General features: G+C 39.2%; 1 protein-coding gene across 8 annotated transcripts in view; it reads left to right on the forward strand.

Annotated features, from left to right (window-relative positions):
• Positions 1-3,747: 3,747 nt before the first annotated feature.
• Positions 3,748-23,680, forward strand: part of LOC103708478 (isoamylase 3, chloroplastic) — a 73,897-nt gene continuing 53,964 nt past the window's right edge. For 3 of the 8 annotated variants that reach the window (XR_003385959.2, XR_003385958.2, XR_003385960.2), the window contains exons 1-9: positions 3,816-4,071; positions 8,683-8,731; positions 8,820-8,894; positions 10,676-10,833; positions 14,442-14,532; positions 15,858-16,094; positions 16,195-16,299; positions 23,262-23,366; positions 23,508-23,642. Coding sequence is in view for 4 of the 8 variants with exons in the window: in XM_026805178.2 (XP_026660979.2) it covers positions 3,914-4,071; positions 8,683-8,731; positions 8,820-8,894; positions 10,676-10,833; positions 14,442-14,532; positions 15,858-16,094; positions 16,195-16,299; positions 23,262-23,366; positions 23,508-23,642 (1,113 nt within the window). In the remaining 4 variants the exon portion in view is untranslated. The other 5 variants (XM_026805180.2, XR_003385957.2, XM_026805178.2 and 2 more) reach the window with 5 other exon arrangements.

Below are 23,680 nucleotides of genomic sequence, written 5' to 3' on the forward strand. Positions count from 1 at the left end.
GAATGAAAGATAGGTGAAAAGCTATATTTTTTTAAAAAAATGAGTGAGATTTTTACTTCCTCGTCTTTCAAAAATAGTTGAAATTATTTAAAAAATAAGAAATAGAAATCGAATAACTAAATATATTTTATGTATTGCATTTCATGTTTCTGTTTGCCCAACAAGGCTGAAAATAATGATTTTTTTAACCTTCTGCCTTAATTTTTCCCGTCATTAGATTGATGGTAATGGAGAGGATGAGTGATCTGACTTTGAAATTTATTAGGAGCATGTAAAACCATAAGAGATTGATTAGTTGTAAGCATGTAAGATTAAGCACATAAGATTGGCATAAGTAGCATGAAACTTTCCATTCAGATATGACACAGATTGAGGAAGACAGTAGGATAGCAAGGAAGTAATCCTACGTTTGGTTTGTAGGAATCGAGAAGAATTGGAATGGAATAGGAATTGAAGCTAGGCAACAAAAATCACAATTCATATTCTTCTTTCCATTTCACCGTCCTTTCACGACTCTCGAGTCCTGAGCCTCCCGTAGTTGGTTGGGGCCGATGGTGGCGTCGAGAGGGGGCAGTGAGGAGGTACTCGAAAGTGGTGGAAGGACAGTAGAAAGGAAAGAGGAAGAGAAGATTTTCTTTTTTAATAATTGGGACACCTACTCCAGCGGCTATAACTCGTCTTGTGATTATTTTAACCACAAGTCAACATGTGGCATGGTAGCCCTGAGCTGCAACCGAACAAACAAGGCAATTTACTGTGCAATTTGAGTTGCAGGTATTCAAACAAGCAACTTAGTCTGCACTTGCAACTTGAGCTCCATGTGGCTTCATTTTCAGATAGCCTTTCATTGTCTTAGAATTTAGTTATGAAGCATTTATTCTATGGACCATGTATTCCAAAATTCAAAAGAACCCTTAATTACCTTTTTAGTTGGATTATATGATGTTTGATATTGGAAGATATTTCATAGTTCAAATCTAATCACAATATCGCACGATCAAAAGGACGCAACAGACTAGATAAAATCACAAGGTAGATGGCAATATATAGGGGTGCAAATAGGTTGGGTCGGACTGGGTTATAAGTGACCCTGATCCAACCTGGTTTCTTATTCGGGTGCTAATAGAAAATCGAATCGGATTGGGTCCATGTATAAGTCGGTCCCAACCCAAAAAATTCGGGTCCGAATCGGATCTCTGTATTCATCATTCTCTGTGCTTAGTTTTTTTTTTGCAATAAGCGAAAACTACATAAAGCAAGTTATGCAAGTGAAAGTGCCTAAATATCAAGAATTGATATCATTACAAACTAACCTAATAATAATAGGCTCAAACTTTTTAACTACAAGAAAATTTTTTGTTCATGTACGACATACCATTTTTTTGAGTAGAAAAAACATTGCATCTATGCTAATCCTTTTTATTTAGCAGTAATATTTCCTAAATTTGTTAAAATGCATCTACTACTATTTTTTATAAACATATTAGTAGAAAAATATACATGGGTCAAGATGAGAAATATAATTTTGATAATGACATATGATAAAGTTCAACAACTGCAAAGAACTCATCATGAATCCATCTTCTTCTACATGACAAAGTTATACTCTATTTTGTCTTCATTAGTTTGAATTTCCTTTTTAAGGACATAGTGTTCCTATTTAATGTAACCAATCTATGCTTTAATATAAAATTTATGCCATTTGATAGTACACAAAAATAGTCTCTTTTCTTCTTTCCGCCCTTAAATACAAGAAGAGATTAAAAAAATAGAGAGTTAGAGATCCTTAAGTATCTTTGCAGGCCCTAACGGTATATTGAGTTCGGATTGGGTCGGGTTCGATGGTAAGAAATCCAAAATTGCTCCCAAAAATCAAACGAGTCAAGTCGGATTTGGCAGAATTTAGTAAACCTATATCCAACTTGAAAAATAAAATGGGTTCAACTTTAGAACCCGACCCGGCCTCATGGAGCCACACTCCATATGTTCCACCGAGAAATGATACAGCAACGTGGCATCATGTCAATTAGCTCATGTCGTTTTTCTAGACCAATCATTAGGATGAGCATATAATGAATGCGTCCCATAAAAATGAAATGATATGATTGACGCAGCACATTATCATGCTGTAAGTTATAATTTTTCATATTTTACCTTTAAAAAAAGAATATATCGTATACCATGCGCTATATATGGCCATATGCCCCTAGCGTTCCTATGGGCCAGGTTGGTGCAACTTTGGGGACGGATTCAGAAGCAGCCCAATATATTTAGACGCCTAAGGTCATTTTGTTTTTGAGGTCTTCCCTATAATAGGCCGACCTAAGACGAACTTCCAAATTTTTTATATATATTATTTTTGAGGTCTTTTCTACGGTAGGTCTTCTTTAGATCAGAATTTTAGATGATCGTTTTAGCCGTCTAAGAATTGGGCTGGCTTTGGATGGAATATCTGCCTGCACAACCATGGTATTATTTTTCTTTCAAAGAATGCGGACTTGAGGCGATCATCTTTTTTTTTTTTTTTTTTTTTTGGTACAACGGCGGCTCACACCCTACGGGTGTGGATACGGCCTGCAAAATCTGAAGCAAGTAAAGCTAAAAGGGATTCCGGCACTGTGTCGGGATCCCTCAAAATAAAACCTCCAGTGTGATGAGCCGCATAGGAAGCGACCCAATCAGCTGCACAATTCGCTTCCCTGTAAACATGTGTAGCCTGGTAGGTTTCACACGCCTGCAGAAGTCTGCGAACGTCCAGAAGCAACGGTCTGCCCTCACCTGCACGATCTCGGCCCCTGACCCAGTCAATCACAGTAGCCGAGTCACCCTCAAGAATAATCCGGTCTGCACCCAGTATCTGTCTCGCATAAGATGTCCCCTCCCAGGCGGCTCGGAGCTCAGCACACACCACCGATGCATCGAAGATCCGCCGACCCCCCCAACGCCACTAGCCTGGCATCGTGATCTCGAATGACGAATCCCACACCTCCACCTCTCCCATCAGCTGTCATGCTGCCGTCAAAGTTCACCTTCAGGAAACCAGGGGGTGGGGGTACCCAGGATACGAAAACATATCTGGGCGCTACAAGAGCAGAATGGGTACCCCAGATGTCCCCGGCCAACCCATAAGGTGACCTCACAGCAGCCCTCAGGAACTCTTCTGCATGCAATAAAGCCCTGGCCACCACCACCCCCGCGGGCGATCTGCGGCCCTCAAACACTCGTGCATTCCTGTCTAACCAGGAATGGTAAGCCAGGTATGCAACGCGAGTCCCTCTCTCCTCCGCCTCGGGCCCACCTCCCGGGATCTCCAGGAAGCGAAGGAACTCAGCAATGGACGACCACCTCTGCCCCGGGTCATAGGAGATCCGTGCCCCCCTCCAGATCTGAACAGCCCGCGGGCACTCGACTAGCACATGATAGATAGACTCCTCCACCTCCGGACAGACTCCACAATCTCCAGCTATCCGCACACCCCGTCGCATCAGAACACTCCTAGTAGGTAGACAACCCCATGCGAATGAGGCGATCATCTTAACCGTCTAAGAATTGGGCTAGCTCTTGCGTGCACAACCAGGGTATTATTTCTCTTTCAAAGGATACGAACTTTTTTTTTTTTTTCCTTGCCCCCAAGAAGCGGAGATTCTCGTGAAACGTTAAGATCTGGTTAACTAATAACGATATAAGATATTAAAAAAAATAAAGTGTAGTGTAAGATATTAAAAAACCACTACCGCACGCGTGTCCAGTTATGAACAGAGTCCGGGCACCGCCCACGTGGTATGTCACGCTTAGCAAGGTAAGCCCGCCACCCGTCTTCCGGAGGCCGGTCTCGGAATCCGATCCTTCGTCATCCTTTTCTTCTTCCCTTTTCTGAACTTTTTCTTCCTTTCTTTCTTTCTTTCTTTCTTTCATGGAATCTCTTCTTTCCCCAGTTCAAGGTCAAGGAATAAAGGCTTCGCCGGGGTTTGGTACCCGTATTAGAAGCGATGCTCCACTCCTCGCATCCACGGCTTTTCTCTCCGGGCCTTCGGCTCTCCGTTCTTCGCCTCCATTCAGATTCGAAATGGGGTAACGTTTTCCAGTTTCTGTTCTTTTCCTCTCTTCGAGTTGATTTATTCCGAGTTTTTGTAATGGGAATTTGGATCTGTATTTGGATTCTGATTCTTTTGAATTAGTTCTGTGGGTGTTTTTCTTTTTCTCTTTTTGAAGGAAATGATGGGCAACCAATCGAATTCATGATTCCTTGGAGTGTTGGAGTTATGTGGATTTGCTTGTGTTTTAGTTGAATCTCTGAATCCATTTGGTTTTAGTCCTGCCTATAATTGGGTAGTGTTCTTACGTCTTATGACTGAGTATGTTCAAGATTTTAGTCCTCTGAAGGAGTATGGAGCTTCACAAATTAAGAGAGAACTGAAACTTAAGGTTCTGATAGAAGACTTTGTAGCTTTAAAAGAGAAATGTGAGGAAAGATGGTGATTTGGAGTAAGGCCTAGATGTGCTGGAGTGAACGGATGTTAGCGTACAGTTGGAGTCAACGATTTAAGTACCATTTATTGTACCGGTCTGTTTTGGCAATACTGGATTATACTGGTATCGTCACACCTAACGTACCAAACTTTCCTACTGATACATGGTATTTTGCCTCTGCTCTACAATGCTGGCACCAAAAGGTGTACTGTAGCATAGTGGTATGTACCTATACATGGTACTGCACCTTTATTTTACTGTGCTGGCACCAACAGGTGTGCCAAGTGTAGTTACAATACTTAATTATGTCAGGCCATGCTGCATTGGGAAGGTATTGGTATAAGTATAGGTATTGATACTTCATCCACTGGTTGAAGTTTTGTATGCCTCTTGGAATATGCTGTTGTTTGGCTGCCATTATACGGTGCTTGTTTTGAGCATTCTGAATGATTGAAGCATTTGCTAGTAAATTGGTTAACTAAGCGGACTTTTCACTTGGACAGCCCAAGACAAAGAATTTGGTGGAGCAGCATATTTGCTGGGTGACTTGCATTAGAATTGGTCAAACATTCTAGGTTATTGAGAGAAAGAAGTAAAACCTTGCTGTGTGTCTGTGTGTGTTTTGGGGTGGGGGTGGGGGTGGAGAGGATGTTTCATGTTGATATTTCTGCCAAATGCCAAACATGACATGGATGCTGGTAGTATAATTCCCAGGTATTTCAAATATAACATGAAAATTAAACAACAATTATCTCTTGGAGGTGTCAAACTCATTTTAGATGGCACTCAGATGATCAAAATGCTGATGATATTGGCATTAGGAACAATATTTTTGAGTATTCATTCTCTTTATATTGGAAACTATTTGTTGGCGGTCAGTTTCAATTTTTGTAGAAGTATGTAGCTCTTTCAACCATAATGGTTTGTAGACTATGAACAAAGGAGTGAACAAAATGTGCCTCTGTCAATATATTTTCTTTTATTTTGAAACCATATTGTTTTCTGGTTCATTGTATTGATCAAGGTGCTGGAGACACAATAGGAATAAGACATATCATATCCAAGTGAAACATACAAATTTGTGACATAATCGAATATAGGACATATTAGAGAGTTGGCTGCTGCATTGAAAGAAGATCTGAACTAATGATCTGTTAGATATTATGGTGTAGAGCGAAGGGACGGAGACAACCTATTGGGAGCTAGGTATGAATGAGTCATTCTGGACCCCTTCATGAGTCTAGAAGGGGATGCTCGGTGCCCCTTCTTATGATGCTTGATTCCACCTATATTGTAGTGGATTTTTGCAGTTTGACACCCTATTACTTTATTGATTGACATAACAAGAGTGGAAGTAGGCTATAATCCTAGACACATGTAAGGGTGTTTAACTTTTTCTATTGTAGCTTTTGTTTGGATTAGTAAATTAGTGTCTCTTCCTTGATTTGCAAAACTGCTTGATTTGTATCGAATCGAAGATGAAATGGCTTATAGGTGTTGGGGCCACTCAAACTGCTAGATTCTAGAACGAACCTGGGTTGAGTGGTTGGGGGTGGATTGAGCTTTGTTTGCCTTGAACAAACTCATTCGAATGAGAACCAAGTGGTATGCCCAAGTATCTATGAGGATGGGAATCTATGCCCACTCTCTTCTCCCTTTCCACCATTTGAAGGTGGAAATGAGAGGAAACAGTGCCTAGGGGTGATTTTGCATTGAATCATCTGTCAAATTTGCAATTTTGGAGCCAGCAATTCCTTCTAGCTGGGTAATAGTGTTGCTAAAACCTTTTTAGTAATCCATTAAAAATCTGATCAAAAAATTATATTTGATTGGAAAAAGCAAGGGAAAACTCTATAAAAATTATAGTTGAACTTGTTTGCTCTGTAAATTCATGCTTAGAACATGAAATTAAGGTCAAAATAAACAAATTTGGGTGTTATGGATTAAACCTCAAAATCTGCAAATAAAACTTGTGTAAATCTGAAAACAACCAAGGAAGATCTTGTTTTTTGGCTGACTTTTGGATATGTTATTAAGAGAGGACTGATCTACATCCCTACTCGATAATTATTTTAGCTTTCAATATTTTGAATTATTTTTCGTGGAAATTAATTTTCAGATAATAGTAAGCTAAAATTTTTTGGAGAAATGGTTACATGTTTGTGCTGGTGATGTTCACATTCTACAAAAATTTGGACCATAATGGATGCGGCTTATCCATGCTCCATTCTACCCAAGCCTGAAATTAGTGTAAATTTCAAATCAACCTGATGAAAGCACCTCTGTTCAGGTTTTTTGGTTTATCTGTTGGGTGCATAAGACCAATCTACGGAAGACCTCCAAAAAATTAATTTTCAAAATTACTTTGAATTTAGAGATCTTATAGTTTGAATTAGCTATTTAAAAATTAAAGATTACTATTTCAAAAAAGTACAGGTATATTTTTAGGTAATTAAACACCATTTATGGAGATAGATAAATGCATTTGATACAAAACTTTTTAATCAGTTATCTACATTTTAACTAGTTAAAAATGCGATAGTGTTTGTAAATGTTGTTTGATCACACAACATAAGATGAATGGATTCACCAGCGGACAAAAGGTGAATGCATTGATGAAGCATGTGCGTAGTGCATGGTTTGCCATACTGGCATGTACTGCCTTATATCATGCATATTGTACCATACTATACCGGTATCGAACGATACACCGAATCAACCCTAGTACTGGACGTACATATTCTGCACCAACATGGTACCATATGGGTTTAGGTATCGAGACAGTGAACCTTGGTGTAATGAATTCACTCTTCAAGCCTTGGTATAAAGTTATATATCAAGAAAATGGTGTTATTGTTGTATCACATCATAAATATTCTCTCTCTGTTCACCAATCAAATGAACAATGCTACTCTAGACTTTTTGGGGATATCTTTCTGGTTATAACTGTCAATACTCAATAGCCTTTTGTAGACTGGTTCAATGAAGTCTACTAACCTAATTACTTTTTGGTTGCTAACTTCAACACCTATCTATTATTTACATGTATTTTACATTCTAAATTATGTGATAGATATGCATGCTAGTGATTTTGGCATGCATAGAAACCATGACTAGGTCAAATAACCCAAAAACATAGCTTTAAGACTAGAAACATTATGAAAATGTGAAACCAGATTTTGAAAGCCAAATAAGTCCATAGCAAGGATGTGGAGCCATATCTATGTATACAACTCAGCCCATTTCCCTTGTTGGTACAGTCCTCGAATTGGTGCCTACTGTACAAACCAGGCCTTGTTTCCTGATACTGTGAACCTTGATTCCTTCACATCCCTTTGTTTGGCATCCTCTTGAGTCCTGATGCAGAGATTTTGATGTACAGGATTTGTGCAGGAAAAGACAGTCCTCATACAATGGTGGATCAAATTGAGATTATGACAAAGGAGTGTAACCCCTTCATGCTGCTAACTAGGTCTCTGAGTTCCTCATGGTTTTCATTTTGCATTGAAGGGTTGTAACAATCTGAAAAATTTTGCTAGGTCACTTATTTTTTATGTTTTTTACTCTTTGGTTTTCTGGTCTCTTGCTAGCCTACAAGAGAGATGATGCCATGAAGAAATATAAGATATTTCATCATGAAGATCAGAATGAACAGAAGTCCTCAATCCACTAGCCTAGAACTCTGCAGCTCCCACAGAGCTATAGGGCTCGGATAGATTGTTCTGGACAACTGTTTGCAATGATATTTAAAACACTAAAGGTTCCTCCATTCTTGGGGACAACGTGCTTCCATGTTGCCAGTAGTGTTGTTGGAAAACCTTAAAATATGCCCACTCTTTAGGTAAATACACTTGGTGCTCTGATTTTGAGAGTCATGCAAATCTTACCTATGGTGGTTCTACTAGGTTTATAATTCTCATGAGTTGCTTACAGTCAGTAGTTTCTTCGTAGTTACAATGTAAAGTGGTAATGAAGTTGTTTTTATAGGCTATGCCTTAATCTATCAATGCCTCTGCATACAGAATGCACACGTTCTTGGATATTCTTTTGCTTTATTTCCTTCTTAGTGTTGAAATGTTCCAATAAGTTTATGTTTAGTTTTTGGCATGCCCTTTGGTTTCTTCTTACATTTGGCAAGTAGCAAGATGCCGGAATATCTTGTCTAGAAGTATTTTTGATGATTTTATCTGTGTTTTATTAAATGCTGTGCAGAGTGAGATTGAGCAAAGCAGCTTCCTGGTGGCAAAGAAAATTCAGCAAGGCATCTCTCTCTCCCCCCTCTCTTCGATAACTATTTGTGGATTAAATCTTGTATTCCAACTCATTTGAAAAGAGGAATCTTGACATAGGTAAGACGAAGAGATCCTGCTGAGCGTACAACCAGAAATGTGTATGACCAGCATGTTCAAGAAAGTATGGTGGAGGTATGATGAGTTTATTGGCTCCTGTCCGGTTAATTTTTCCCTTTGTTTTTGAAGTCTTCTTATTTATTTTACCTTTTCTTTGTAATAACTGTACACATTTTTGAGGATATCAGGATCTTGAATATGCTTATGATGATCACTTCTTCTCGGATGCTATTTCTATGCATTGCAGTTTTGGATATACTAACTACAGATACTGGATCTCAACACATGTCATGTCCAGACAATGGTTGACATCTCTTTAGAACCAAAGGAAGAAAAGAGATAGGTAAATGAGAATGAAACAGTCTGATGTGAAGAGATAGAGTCCAATGCTTCTAGGTTTCTTGGTTCCCAACAGAGGGTATGTGCAGAAAAACAGGAAAGGAAGGCATGGTAGATTTATTATTTCCTCTTCTTTCTAGTGATGGCTTCACAGTTCGGACCCAGCCACATGAGGCTGGACTCTAACCTAAACTGATAGAATACCATTCTAGCCTATTGTAATTAGGGTTTTTTGCATGAATACCCTCCTAAATATCGGATTTTGCATGAATACCCTTCCAAAATTGATATTTGCATGTATACCCTCGCAAAACACTTGTTTTGTCATTCTACCCTTTTTTTATTTTTGTTTTTGCATATGTACCCATGCTATCTAACGACGTTAAAAAATTAACGGTTTCAAATTAAAATGACTAAAATACCCTTAATAGGTAGACATGCAAATAGATCGTGATCCCGATAGCAGGAGAAGAAGACAAGGACAATAGTGTAATTTTAAAATTTTATTTTATTTTTAATTAATATAAATATGGTTTTTCTTAACACCGTTGGAATAACAGTTATATTACGGGCATTTGTACAATAACAGAGTTTTACAAGGGTATACATGCAAATATCAATTTTGGAAGGGTATTCATGCAAAATCCGATATTTAGAAGGGTATCCATGCAAAAAACCCTTGTAATTATAAACTATCAAATACATAATCTTGATGGTAAAAATTTGTAAGACACACTATCATCTATCCAATATCTTAACAAGGACATAAATGAGATGAGTAATTTGAGTAAAATACTTGGTAAATGAAGCAGAACCATCTTCATCACATACCTCTTCTCATCTCCGTAATCCTTGGACTATGATTGTTTAACAACTTTGAGCATTTTAAATTCAAAAGCATCACTTATTTAATTATTGGAAATAAGGCTTTGCATCCCTCTCTCTTTTTTTTTTAATTTTCTTATTTGATACATGCAAATTGCAATGGAGTAGATTCAACTTGATTTTGGTTGCAGTGAAGTGTGAAAAATATTTCTGGAATAGAAGGGTCCTTCTTGAACCTATCCTAATCAATGAATGAGCTCAGATGGAGGTTTTAGTAATTGCATAGAAGTAAATTGTAAGCACCGCAGACTGGTTCTGCAACATATTATGGTATTATGCCATTTTGGCTGAATACGCAAACCCCCGATATTCAAATGATAAAATGGTGTATATTGTATGATAATGATATGATCTGACATTTCTAAACCTTCCCAAACTGTGGATAGATCAGATAGTCTTGTAACCATTCTAAATTTTATGCCTTTCATATTTCTATTTGAAAAGCATTGTTGCAATATCTATAACAATGGCATGCAGCATTGGTAATGGTTCACTTATTTATATATAAGTAGTCGAACTATGACATGCAAGATTGCTTCTATAGTTCTATTTACTTCTAAGCAATAAGATTTATCATGCTAAATCTTTATGTTGGACTCTTTCTAAGACCGTTATTCATAATGCCACAATAGGAAAAAGATTCCCCAGTTTTGGAGATTGGCATTCCATTGAAATATTCTCCTGGCAAGGCTTTCCCTCTTGGAGCATCAAAAGTTGAAGATGGAATAAATTTTGCTCTTTTTTCTCAACATGCTTCTTCAGTCTTACTTTCCTTGTCACTTCAAGAGAGGTAGCAATTCCACATGACTATTTAAAGCAATGAAATGGCTGTTGAAATGACTTTACCTTACTGAGTTAAAGATGGAATGTGGCTTAGATGATTAAAAGCTTTTAAAGATGAAAGATCTTATCGAGTTAAAAAAATTGGTCCCACTTTGTGCAAGCTCAAGCTAAAACACAATTGAGCATCACCAGCTTAATAAAAAGAATATCTGCGTTTGTACATAATTTATCTTGTTAAATATTAATGGTGCATGCAGGTGTTTGGACAATATTTAGTTTTTTTTAAAAATGGTCATAGGGACACTATATCTCTAAATTCCATTCTTTTTTTTGTTTCTTAATTAAGTATCAATTACACTACATGCTGGAACAAGCGGCCAGCTCTATGTACACAAAATCCAAAAGATGTCAAGGAAAGTCACGATCCCAAAAGTTAGCTTCCTTATGTGATGCCCCAAAAGCAGTGAACTAGTCCACAATCTGGTTTACCTCCTTATACACACGAATACCCCTACAAGAAGTGAAAAAGTCCAAAGAGTAAACAACTTCCCACAGCATCAATGCATTTGGTGTTATTATGGAAATCTGAGTGTGTGATTAAGCTAGGCAATTGACATGAGGGTGTTTCCCTTGAGCTCGATGTGGAAGTTAGTATGATGCTGATGTGTCCGCTGGACACCTTGCCAGGCTGGTTGGAGCTCACCAAGAGGCACAGAGGCACTGCAGATATGAACTGCGGCAGCAACGTGCACCTTCTTTTTATGATTCCATGAAAGGAAACTGATATTGATCAAGGAGTTATGAATTGCATGAAGCACAAAATTGATTTTCTATATGTAGTGAGTGGGGTACCCAACTAAACAGAAGAGTTTTGCGTTATGCTTATGATGCAAGGATAACCTAGTGCACTAGCATTGTGGATGATAGACAAAATTAAGATAGATATAGATTAAACTAGAGATATTAAACCCAACAAAATTTTATTCTTGTGGATTAGATAATTTTCTGGCGAGATGTCCCTGCAGTGGAAATGAATTCATCAATTAAGATGATGGCTTTGCAAGCGAGAAGCCATGGTGAAGGAGCTTGACTAGAGTGGAAGAGCTCATTCCAGGCCTACTGTTAAGGAAACCTACGTATGATATAGCAGCTTGACATTTAATCAAGGTTTGTCGTATCGGTCGGTACCGTGCATACCTGCTGTATTGGTTGGTATCGGTGCATACTGACCGTACTGTACCAGTATCGAATTGGTATGCAGTATGGGAGGCATATTGATATTTGGTATGCCGAACTGGGTACCATATCGGGTATATTGACGCTACAATAGAATTGTACCAGTACAGGATCCAGTATCGAGATGGCGAACCTTGTGTCTAACCATATTAGGGTGGCATTGGTATTGAGAGAGGTAGGTGATGAGCTTCGACAATGACATACCCCAACATTAAGAGCCCAACAAGACAATGCATGATGGACTTGGCAAGAGGCCATGCTGCACTAAGAAATGTACAAATGAAAGGTGATGCCTAGTAGCTTTCCACCAGAACATGGCCATTTGTACATGATTAGAGTGCTTCCACACCCATGCAGAGGCCTTTGAAGAAGCATATCATCCGAGGTTCAAGGAAAACTCCGAAGTTGGCGGACAAATAAATCACTATCTTTCACTGGATCCCAGATAATAGATTTAGCTAGTCCCTTACGGGAATGGGTCATTGGAGATTGTGATGGACCACAAGAGTAGAGAAAAGTTGGGAAAATAGGTTGCCATACCACCAACGGTCGGTTGTCTAAAGATCTCGAACACACGTGTATCTGGTCAAGTTCATCACTGTAGGAGGGCCACTATTGAAGGAAGGCTGTGGAGTGTGGATAGCTAGGGGTCAGCTAACACTGAAACCTAGACACCAGACCCACAAGCCAACGAAGGTGAGGCAAGATATCATCCTTGACGTGCTAGACAATGTTCGAATCTAAGAAGACTTTGAGGGTGACCATGGTTGGCGGAACTGTCCCGAACTGCCTGGTTCGTGGCGTCGCAAGCTGTACTGGCAGCGAGCTGGGACGATTTCGGCAAAGAAACCGAGACGTCGTCGCCGGAGGGGGAGAAGGAGAAGAAAAAAGAGGAAGAGAGAGAGAGAGAGCGGGGGAGAGAGGGAGAGGGAGAGGAAGGAAGAGAGCCCGGGGCCGGCCGACAAAGGCCTGAGATCCTCCGTGCGGAGGAGGTGGAGGTCGGGGAGATGCAAAAATAAAATAAATTAAGTGAAGTCGGCAATTGATTTGCCGACTTCAACTTAAAATTCGCAAAAATAAAAGGTCCCCCTATGGACCCTTGTTTTGAACGAAATAGGGGACCGGAGGCAGTGCCCCGCCTTCGCGTCTCCCCGGCCTCGGCCTCAGTGGCGCGGAGGCTCCTCGGCTTTCGCCGGCCGATCCCGGCCGGCCTCTCTTTTTCTTCCTCTCACTCTCTTCCCGCTTCTATTGTGTCGATATTGGGCCGGCACAGCATGACACAGGGCCGTATCGACCCTTGCCGCCGAGCTACCTATGGCCCCGTGCCGCCGGGCAACTAGTACAGGGCCGGTACCGGCACAACAGACGTTGGGGGTGACGGTATACGAGTAATCACGAGTTGTCAATGCAATATTTATCCTAAAAAATGGTCGACCAGTGATTATTTGGCTACTGGAAAAACTTGAGAGACAAATTTATCTAGCATACTCCACCATGGTGTGGTGTGCACACATCATGCCATGCCACAAGATGAAGTTTCCTTGTGCTTGTCCTGTTCCATGAAAAAGACCGGATATCTGCCTCTATATGATCTAGTAAAGAAACAAGATCCTAGCCAAGACAGAAGCATCAAGAGACCGGTGGTTACCGACTGAAGCAAGGTGACCCTATCCGCTATTGATAAAGCACACCACACCCAGCCTTCAGATCGATGCCTCACATGTGATAATAATAGCTCAAAATCCCTGGCCCAAAGTCTCTTACCAGATACGAGAACTTTAAGGTAGGTCAAAGTCTTCATATTATATGGCACTTCAAAGAGCTTCTAGAATCGTTGATGATGTTGTGGGTGATAGTAGGAGAACTGCACCATTAATCTAGGGCGAGCCTTTGCAACCAAAACCCACTCACAAATGTTGGATTGGTCCTCTCCTACCCTTGACATGAGTCCTGCCCCTCTATTTGTTACACTAGGTTAAGTGGGGCCTAGAAAACCCTAGATTGATGAGGCCATTGGACAACATAAACATCCACTCTAGTTTCATATTTTTGACGATACATGCATGCCATTTGGTTACATGTCATACCTTAAACCAGGAATTTTTTACCTTACTCATGTCACAACAACAATGTAGTCCTAAGATAGTTTGCTTTGCTTTCACTTTTATTTTTTGTTCTTGATGTGACTTGTGAATGAATTTTAGCAATCACTGATTTTAGTTGTATATATGAATTTTAGCCTATATTTTTTTTTTCTTTTTCCCCCCCTTGATTTAAAGAAATAAGACACCTTTTATACTTTGCTTTGAAAAATGTGATCGTATGATCCATATTGCTCTATTTTTGCTGCCTTGATATCTTGTGTAATCATTGGCTTAGGAAAAATGTCAACGAATATGGAGGCATGGTTGAGGTTGCATTGGATCCTCATAAGAACAAGACTGGAGACATATGGCATGTATGCGTGGAGGTAGTGACATCAAGTCATATTGAAAATAAGTAGTGCAAGTCGATAACATAAATTCTTTTACTTATTGGTTGATTTTCTCTATTTTTATTCTCTATTCTGTTCATATATCATCAAGTCCTTGGTGGCCCAAGCATGGCTATCTGATTGTTGAATGAGGTTGACAGCCGGTACCAAACATAGTTATCTTCATATGAACTTCTATCTGATGCATTCTTAAATGATTATAAAGTCCAGAATTATTATAGTGAATTAAGTTATGTTTATATTTTTGAAACTTATCCACTTTCCTTAATAGAGCATGATGTTGTTTATCGAAGCGTCGGAAAAGGTCAAAGTAGTTGTAATATTGTTAGTATTTATCACTCTATGCTTGATATGTTCTTAACTGGTTTATGCTACTCAGGAGGTCTGCAGTGCACATTATATGCTGATCAGTTGTAAATTTTTTTTACCGTTATGTAAGTGGGTGATGTGACTGAAATTATATTAAAGTTGGCAAGTAATAAATTCTCGTAAAAGATTGTAAGTAGTATATTCAAGGAATCATACATAGGCCCTACCTCTTGAAAGATTTCAAAATGGAAGAAAAGCATCATGCTGGGGCCACAAACCATGGAACATATCATCCTCCAAAATCCAAATTAAGGAAAAACAACAAAGATGAGAGATGTATTTGTGCAAAAATTTTCTTTTGACTAGTTTTCTTCCATCTAACAGGATGGTGACTGTAGATTCTGAAATTGTTAAATCTTTCAAGAAGGTTTATGCACTCTTCAGTCTTCACACCATTCAAGATCTTGATCTAGATGTTTCAAGCAAGTTTTCAAATCTCAGGGTATACTGCCATAATGTTCATGGAACGATGCATCTATATGATGCATCGATATGTGAGATAATATATACCTGCATCTATATGATGCACGATACCTATAAGATTTGGCATCATATCGAGATTTCAAATCTTCAACATTGTTCTAAATTACCGTTAGATTTTTTTGGTTATTTTTATATTTATTTTGGTATTTTCTTGATGCGTTGTTTTCTCCCACACAACAGATCCAAGAAAAGCTTTAAAACCTTAAAGCCACCTTTTAGTCCCACATCGTATGTTTAAGAAGAGGTGGTTTGTCTTAAAAACCAGCCCCTCCCTCTCTCCATTGGCCAAATGGGCCACTTGGTCGGGCTCCTGTATGTGCTCACACAGGCTGGTAGGCCCAACCCAAGCAACCAAGTGATGACCTTAGATCTCTTGTATTCTTATCATTATGGCCTACCTACTTCAGATCCCTTTCTGATTCAATGTTTCTTCCCCTATGTGAACTTAGGGTTTACCTGATTCTGGTGTGCTTTATGGCTATCGTGTTGATGGTCCTCAGCGATGGGAGCAAGGGCATCGATATGACAGCAGCATCATCCTTCTCGATCCTTATGCAAAATTAGTTGCTGGTCGAAAACTTTTTGGGGATGTCCCAAACAAGACATCGAAGTTTCTTGGAACATTTGATTTCAGTAGTTTGCCTTTTGATTGGGGTCCTGATTATAAGATTCCAAATATACCTGAGGTATTCAAACAACATGTGTTCTTAGTTCAATTTTGATTGATTATATGCAACTATGCATTGTCACATCCAGATCTCATTAACTTCAGTGTTCATTATTCAGGCAGATCTTGTCATATATGAGATGAATGTTCGTTCATTCACAGCTGATGTATCAAGTGGGCTGGATCCGGGCACTCGTGGGAGCTATCTTGGTGTTATCAACAAGGTAAATGTATATCTCTTGTTGTTTATAGTAATGATTATCCCTTGCATGCACTACACAAATTGTGTGAGTTACATGAATACATTTATATAGATGTCTAGTCAAGAATTTCTTTGAAATTTTTAGAAGAATTTAAGATAGTAAGTACTGTCTGTATGGCCCATACTGGTCAGTAAACATGTAATGACCCAGAACCTCACCAAAAAAGGCTAGCCCGAAAATATTATTTGGATTCTTTAGCTGTATATAAGTACTTAAAATCTCCCTGCATACAACTAATGTGGGACTGAACACGCCCTCACATCCCCTCACACATTTTTCTTGTTTAAGCCTTTGCATCCTCGCCAAGCTAAGGATCTAAATCCAATCAAATTCAATCACAAACACTACGATTGGTCTATGGTCAGCCGGAAAAGGGCCGTGCTATAATGTCCTGTTGTCCATGTGGGCAATTGGCCAGGTCGGCTTTGATACTATTTCTAGCGGCCTAGGACCTCACCCATAAAGGCTAGCTCGGAGGTATTATCTGGTTTCCTTGGCCCTATATAAGTACCCAAGATCTCCCAAGCACACAATAGATGTGGGACTAAAACATGCCTGTGCGGGTTCTCACAATGCACCTATATCAACCCTGTGCAGAACCATGCAGATTCTGGTTACAGATCATGTTGGATTATATAGAAGAATATTGCTGTATGTACCATACCAGCCAATGACTGGTAAGGGCCATTAACTTTGCTTTTTAGGAGTTACATTGAACCTTTTTACATAACACAAGCATGCATGCCTGCATTAACCACCAATGTCATGAATCATGATCAAATACTCAACCATTTTTATTTTTAGAGCAATTATACTATATATTCAACATTTTTTGTTTACTTATATTAATTTTTTAAATCCTTTTATTACAGAATTTTCCTTTGTCATAATTTCGTCATGAATCTTTTGCCTGTTTGTGATGTTAATATGTAAACATAGTTATGTAATTTTTGTTCATGTGATATATTACCAGAAACTATGCAATACACATGATTGGGAAAATTCTATTCAGGTCTCTAGCATGATTTATGATGCTATGCTTGTATAAGTTTGTCAATACTTGCATTTACTTTTCAAAATATGTACAGAAAGTAGTATAAAACAATTTAAATTGGTTCAAGTTTAAAACTGATTGAACAAAAATATCATTTGACATTTAGTTGTACATCTCTCAACAGACTGTGTATCAATGTTGTTGCTCTTATGTTAACCGCTAGCCACTCAAGCACAAACATGATATTTTAATACTTAGTCTACCCCCCCACCCCACCCACCTAGACAAACCATTGCATACACAATAAGCACACAAGAAAGCATGCATGCAAATTTACATCTGAATAACTGAAGCTTTGGTGTGCTTCTATTGTTTAATGCTGTATAATGAATTACAATTGTCTGTCCAGATCCATATAGGCACTCATAGACGTATTATGAGAAGCAAGGTCCGCCAAACTGGTATCGGAACCCGTACTGGTCGGTGCCCAGTACGGTTCGGTACCGAACCGAACCGGTAGGGCAGTGGTAGGTTGCCCATACCCAACCCGATTCAATACTAGGTTGACTTGGTATGAACTGGCCAGTTTGCACTGAGTCGACACCGAACCAGCCGATTCCGGCAGGTTTCGAGCAGTAAAGGACCGGTTCCGGCCGGTCCAATATCGGTTCTGGCTGCTAGGGACCGAAACCAAATATGAATGATGAACCGACCTGGTTTCGCACCGGATCGGTTCAGCACTATCTGAACCGGGCAGTTCGGTCTGGTTCGGTAGACCTTGATGAGAACGGTTCTCATTTGTTTCAATGGCCCAAATTATATTTAGAAAATATATATATGTGAGTGCATGTGAAAATATGAAAAGGAACCAATTTGTGGAAATGCTAACTGCTGTTAAGCATTAGTTTATGTGACATGCTTTGGAGACTAATTTATAAAACTTTCTAACCCGATTAAGTAACAATTTGGTATACTAACTTTAATAGATCAAAGATGCTATTCTGATCTGATGCCAAAAATCTAGAATTTGAAGTAAAGTTGGGTAATTAACTCCTTACTCCTTATTCTCAAGGAATCTGTTTTTTTAAGTTTTTTTTTTTTTTTTTTGAATATAAATGAGGTGGTACTTTCTTACTTACATGTATACCTTATGTAAATGTAAATAGAAATGAAAATACAAAAGGAGAGTGGACATTACAAGTCCGTACATAGTAAGCTTGTCTATGTATTAGTTTCTGTGTTCATAGTAGTATGCTTGTTGAGGACATAGATCAGACTGACTTAACCTAGCAGCCAACCTGCTAGGCAACCTAAGAGAACTGCCTTGGAGTGGAACTGACCTAGTAGGCCCTACCTACTTGGACTGATCTGCATCTGCCTATGGATAGAGGCAAGGAGGGCAAGCAAGGGAAGAAGAAGAGAAAGGTTAAAGAGGAACAGATGGAGGAAACCTTGGATAAGATTTTTTGTATTCTACTTTCTTCACTAGGTACATGATTTTTGTATTGACTGCTTAGATAGAACTTACAACTTTACTTTTTTCACTAGGTAGATGACCTTCCTCCATGTCCTTGAATTTAAGGTTTGATTTTGTTAAATCTCATAATTGATTTTAAGTTATTCATTGTTTGAAATTCTAGACTACATGAGTACATGGTCTTTTGAAATCTGTGGTTTTTCCATTTAACTAAACGTTTTTGTCTTTTAAGTCCAAGCTATGCTATTAAAAGCTAGTTCTTCTTTTTAGTAAGTTCATTTCAGACCTAAATCACATTTTAAAACTATAAAACCCCGGTCAATTTTCAAACCTTTGGTTTTGTCTTATGTTTTGTGGATTTTGTGCCATCTCAAAGTTTGTGTTATTTTCAAGGTTTTAGACATGAAGATTAAGTCTTCTGATATTTTGGGATTCTTTAATCAACTTAAGTTATAAAGTTGTTTCATAATTGAAACCTACGGTTTTTTTGCAATGTTTGTGGAATCAATATCGGGGATTGTACTAGCCAGGATTCGGTTAGATGTGGTACTAGTATGTACTGTACTAAGCCAAGGTGTACTAGAACTGTCACGCCTCTGGCCCAAGATCGCGAGCCGGGAGTCCACGCCAACCGCCGCACACCCATAGGGAACTCTCCCTATGAGCATGCAAGGCATCTTAACCAAACATCTCAATTATATAAATCCAAAATAATTCAACTAAATAAAAATGCAATCTTATTTCAATGACTTACTCAAGTCATAAAGTCTCATAGTTTTTAAATATGCAGCGGAACAGTAAACTACTAACATGCATAAACTTATTTCCTTAACAAAACTTGCAATGTCTCACACTTCTAACAATAGTCTAAGATAAAACATCAATTTAAGTAAATCCTAGTCTAAGATAATTTGTGCTTCAGATCTTCTAGTCGCTCTCCTATTTTGAAATCCCGATAGGTTAGTTCTCGAAATCTGTAAAACAACAAGAAATTGTATAGATAGCCCAGTAAGTAATAAACGCCTTAACTAGTCAATTCATATAATAACATAAAATATAAATACAAATTACGATGAATCAACATAATAACATAGTCAAATCCTTTTCAAACACAAATTCATTGGAATCCGTATCTTTCAAATATCCATATACATAATCATAAATCTGATTTGAAACAAATCACATTCATCTCAACAGCCTTTAACTACGACCACACTTATACCCTGTGGCTAGGCCAGAAACAGAACCGCACTTATACCCTGCGGAGTGGGCCAGAATACCACACTTATATCCTGTGGTGGGGCTAGAATTGCCAATGCATAACCCCCAATTGGCAGGGTCCAGAACATAGTCAGGCTGAGAGTTCCAAATTTGATGCACATCAAAATTCTTTTGTAACATAATAGATATATCATAATCCGATCTAAATACGCATATACGATGTAAGAACAGTAAATATATCCAAAAAATATTATTTCAATTCACATATCTATTTTTCATTCAAATCATCATCTCGTAAAATTCATAAACCACATATAAATTCATTAATAATTTATTCAATGCAAAAATAATATCATATAAATGAAGAGTCTATAGAAGGCAGTTCATTACTTATATCGAACGCGATCCACAACAAATTCAATTAATCTCACAAATTTCTCGCAGAACCTAATATCAAAAATCATATTTTCTTTTTAAAATTCATCACAATATATATATATATATATAAAACTTAAATCTTAACATCTTCTCATGGCCGACCCTGCAGAAGTGTCTAGCACCCCGGATTTGGGTTCATACCCGTAAACCACCCTCCTTCCTTTATTTTATTATTATTATTATTATTATTTTCTTTCTTTCTTTCTTTTCTTTTTTTTCTTTTCTTTTCTTTTCTTTTTCTTTTCTTTTTTTTTTCTTTCTTTTCTTTTCTTTTCTTTCCTTTTTCTTTTTCCTTCTTCTCCCGAAGCTTCCTCTCCTTCCTTTTTTTTTTCGTTTTCTTCCTCTTCTCTTCCCCTCTTCTCCCGTGACCATGGAGGGAGAGGTGCAACCCCATGCCGAGGCTCGGAAGGGGCGGCGGCCAGAGGCCGGCGGCACCCGCGACTTGCAGTGGCCGGCCCTCTCTCCGTCCCGTGGAGAAGAGAGGGCTCGGAAGGGCGGCGACTGACCCTCTCTTCTTCCCATGGAGGAGAGAGAGAGCTCAAGAGAGGAAGAGCCTGCGACGGGGACCAGCAGCGTCGGCGATGCTCGCGGCCGCACACGGGTAAGTCCCCTCTTCCCTCTCTTCTTTCTTTCTTTCTTTCTTTCTTTCTTTTTTTCAATTGGTATAACAAAGAGGTAAAGGTTAGGAGTCCTTACCTCAGCCCTGGTGAAGGTCCGGCGGCTTCCTCCCTCTCCGGCGGCTCTTTCCTCTCCGGCGGCTCTTTCCTCTCCGGCGGCAATGGAACCACCCGGATCAAAGGAGACCGGCTTCAACGGCTCCCTCCTCTCTCTCGGATGGCTGCACGAGGAAGAAGAACACCTAAGGAAGGAGGTCTGGCGGCTCCTCTTCCAGTGGTCTCAAAGGGAGGAGGAGAAGCCTTAAAAAAACCAGACGATCCCGGCTTCTTCGAGATGATTTCTCCCTTCATCTCGCACCCTCACGTGCGACGCACGGGAGGCCGAAATTGGGGCTGGGCCGGTCAATGGATCGGGCCCAGTTTTAGGGTCTCACAGGAACCAAGGGTAGGGAGAGGGAGAGGGGGAGAGGGAGAAGGAGAGAGAGAGGAGAAAGAGAGGGGGCAAACCCACTGGGGTCCTCGACTTTGGGAGAGAGAGACTGAATGAGAGAGGAGAAAGAAAGAGAGAGAGGGCGAAGTTGCTGGGCCATCATCGTCTTCAAGAGAGAGGGTGAAGCCGCGAGGTCATCATCTTCGGGAAAGAGAGAGATTGAGAGAGAGAGGGTGAAGCACGTACCTGTGGTCATCATCTGAGGTGGCAGTGGCCCGAGGGGGGCATCAAAACCCTAATGCTATCCGAACACGAGAGGGAAAGAGTGATTGGGAGCCAGGGTGACTTAGGTCTGGAGGGGAGAGTTATAATGGCAGCGAACTCCTTGAACTGCCCTGAACCAAGCAGAACCATGGGCTTTTTCTAGGTTCCAGTTGGTTCAGGCTGATTTGAGGCCTGTTCTGAAGTAAATCTGCATCTTGACCTGGTTTCTACCCGACATGGGTCAGCTTGCCTCAAATGGTTCGGTTTGAGACAGCCGACCTTGGTTTTTTGCAAGTTGTGCTTTGACCATTTGATTTTTGCACTAGTGTTCAACTTATCACATTGGGAATTAATTCAACTGTTCGATACTTGCGTTCCGAACCATTTTTAGCATCATATATCTTGTTGGAAACTTGGTTAAAGATTTATGCTTTTGGGATTTTATTACAAAATGATTTCAGTGAATTTCTATTTGAGCTTTCTAAGTGGTAATTTGATTGTGTATTTTGTCTTTAAGTCATTTGTTTTTCTAATGGATGCTTGAATTCTTTTGACCATGGAAGAACTGAACTTGCCGAGCTTTGTAGCTAACCCTATCTTTTGTACCATTTTCAAAGCGATTAATGACAACCCCTATTAATCTACTGGAAGAGGTGGATTTGCTATTTTAAAGGTGCTTTCGGATTGCCTGATATTTGCAGGATACCCTTCTATGACATTTTTTTTCTTATTGACAACTTGGCTTTTGAGATTTCATAACAAATTGTTCTCAATGATTTTTCCACTTGAGCTTTCTAGCACGTTCTTTGATCATGGTAGAAGTTTTACTTACTGAGCTTTGTAGTTCACTTTATTTATTATACAATTTTTCATAGAGATTAGTTAGAACTCTAGTGGATTTAATGATCATTGAAGTGTTGAAGTGGCATCTGCAATGTCTTAGTTTGACTTTCGTATGTAATTTTTGCTGAGAATTATCAATTATATTACATTTTTAGAAGAATTTAGTTAAAAAAAATGTCTTTTGGGAAGGCCAAGTACTTATGGTATTTTTATCAGGTTTGATGTCCCACCCTTAGGATTTAAATAAGTTAGGATCTCAAGGTGTTACATTTGTTGTTTCACCATTCACCAAAATTTGTTGCGATAAATATTTCTTAAAGGGAAGCCGCTCGAATTGCATTTATTGTTTTTTGGCCTATTTAGTATATGTTTTTCGCATGCGACGTTGCTGTAACATAAGTTTTATATCTTATTATATATAGTAGTGGCAACATGGTATGCTATACTGGTCGGTACCGGGCGTACCGTATCCATACCAATGGGTACCGGTATCGGTATGCTTGACGTACCGCATACCGTATTGTACCGACAGTCGGTACGCCTATACTAGTGCGGCACCGATACGGGGTTTGGTACCGATACAGCGAACCTTGAGTGTCAAGCTAGAGAAATTTCATCTGACAACATTATCCTCTATAGATCCCACATTTATTGGAACTTGGCATCAATGCTGTGGAGTTATTGCCGGTTTTTGAGTTCGATGAGTTGGAATTTCAGAGATATCCAAATCCTAGAGATCATATGGTATGATTTAATTTTCAGTCCTTTTTTTTGTATGCAATGACAATTAGCATCTCCCAACCCCCCTCCTTTTACCAGATTTTTTTGCTTTCTTTGTGAGGGTATTTCTGTGTTTACTGATTTAAATATCTATTCCATTACAAGATCAACACATGGGGCTATTCTACTATGAACTTTTTTGCCCCCATGAGTCGGTATGCTAGTTCTGGTGGTGGTCCTGCTGCTGCAGCCCAAGAATTCAAACAAATGGTGAAATCTTTGCATAATGCTGGAATTGAGGTCTGATAGATGTTATTACCTATTCAAATTTGACATGT

The sequence above is a fragment of the Phoenix dactylifera genome, unplaced genomic scaffold, assembly GCF_009389715.1.
Source record: "Phoenix dactylifera cultivar Barhee BC4 unplaced genomic scaffold, palm_55x_up_171113_PBpolish2nd_filt_p 000153F, whole genome shotgun sequence".
Taxonomy (NCBI): domain Eukaryota; kingdom Viridiplantae; phylum Streptophyta; class Magnoliopsida; order Arecales; family Arecaceae; genus Phoenix; species Phoenix dactylifera.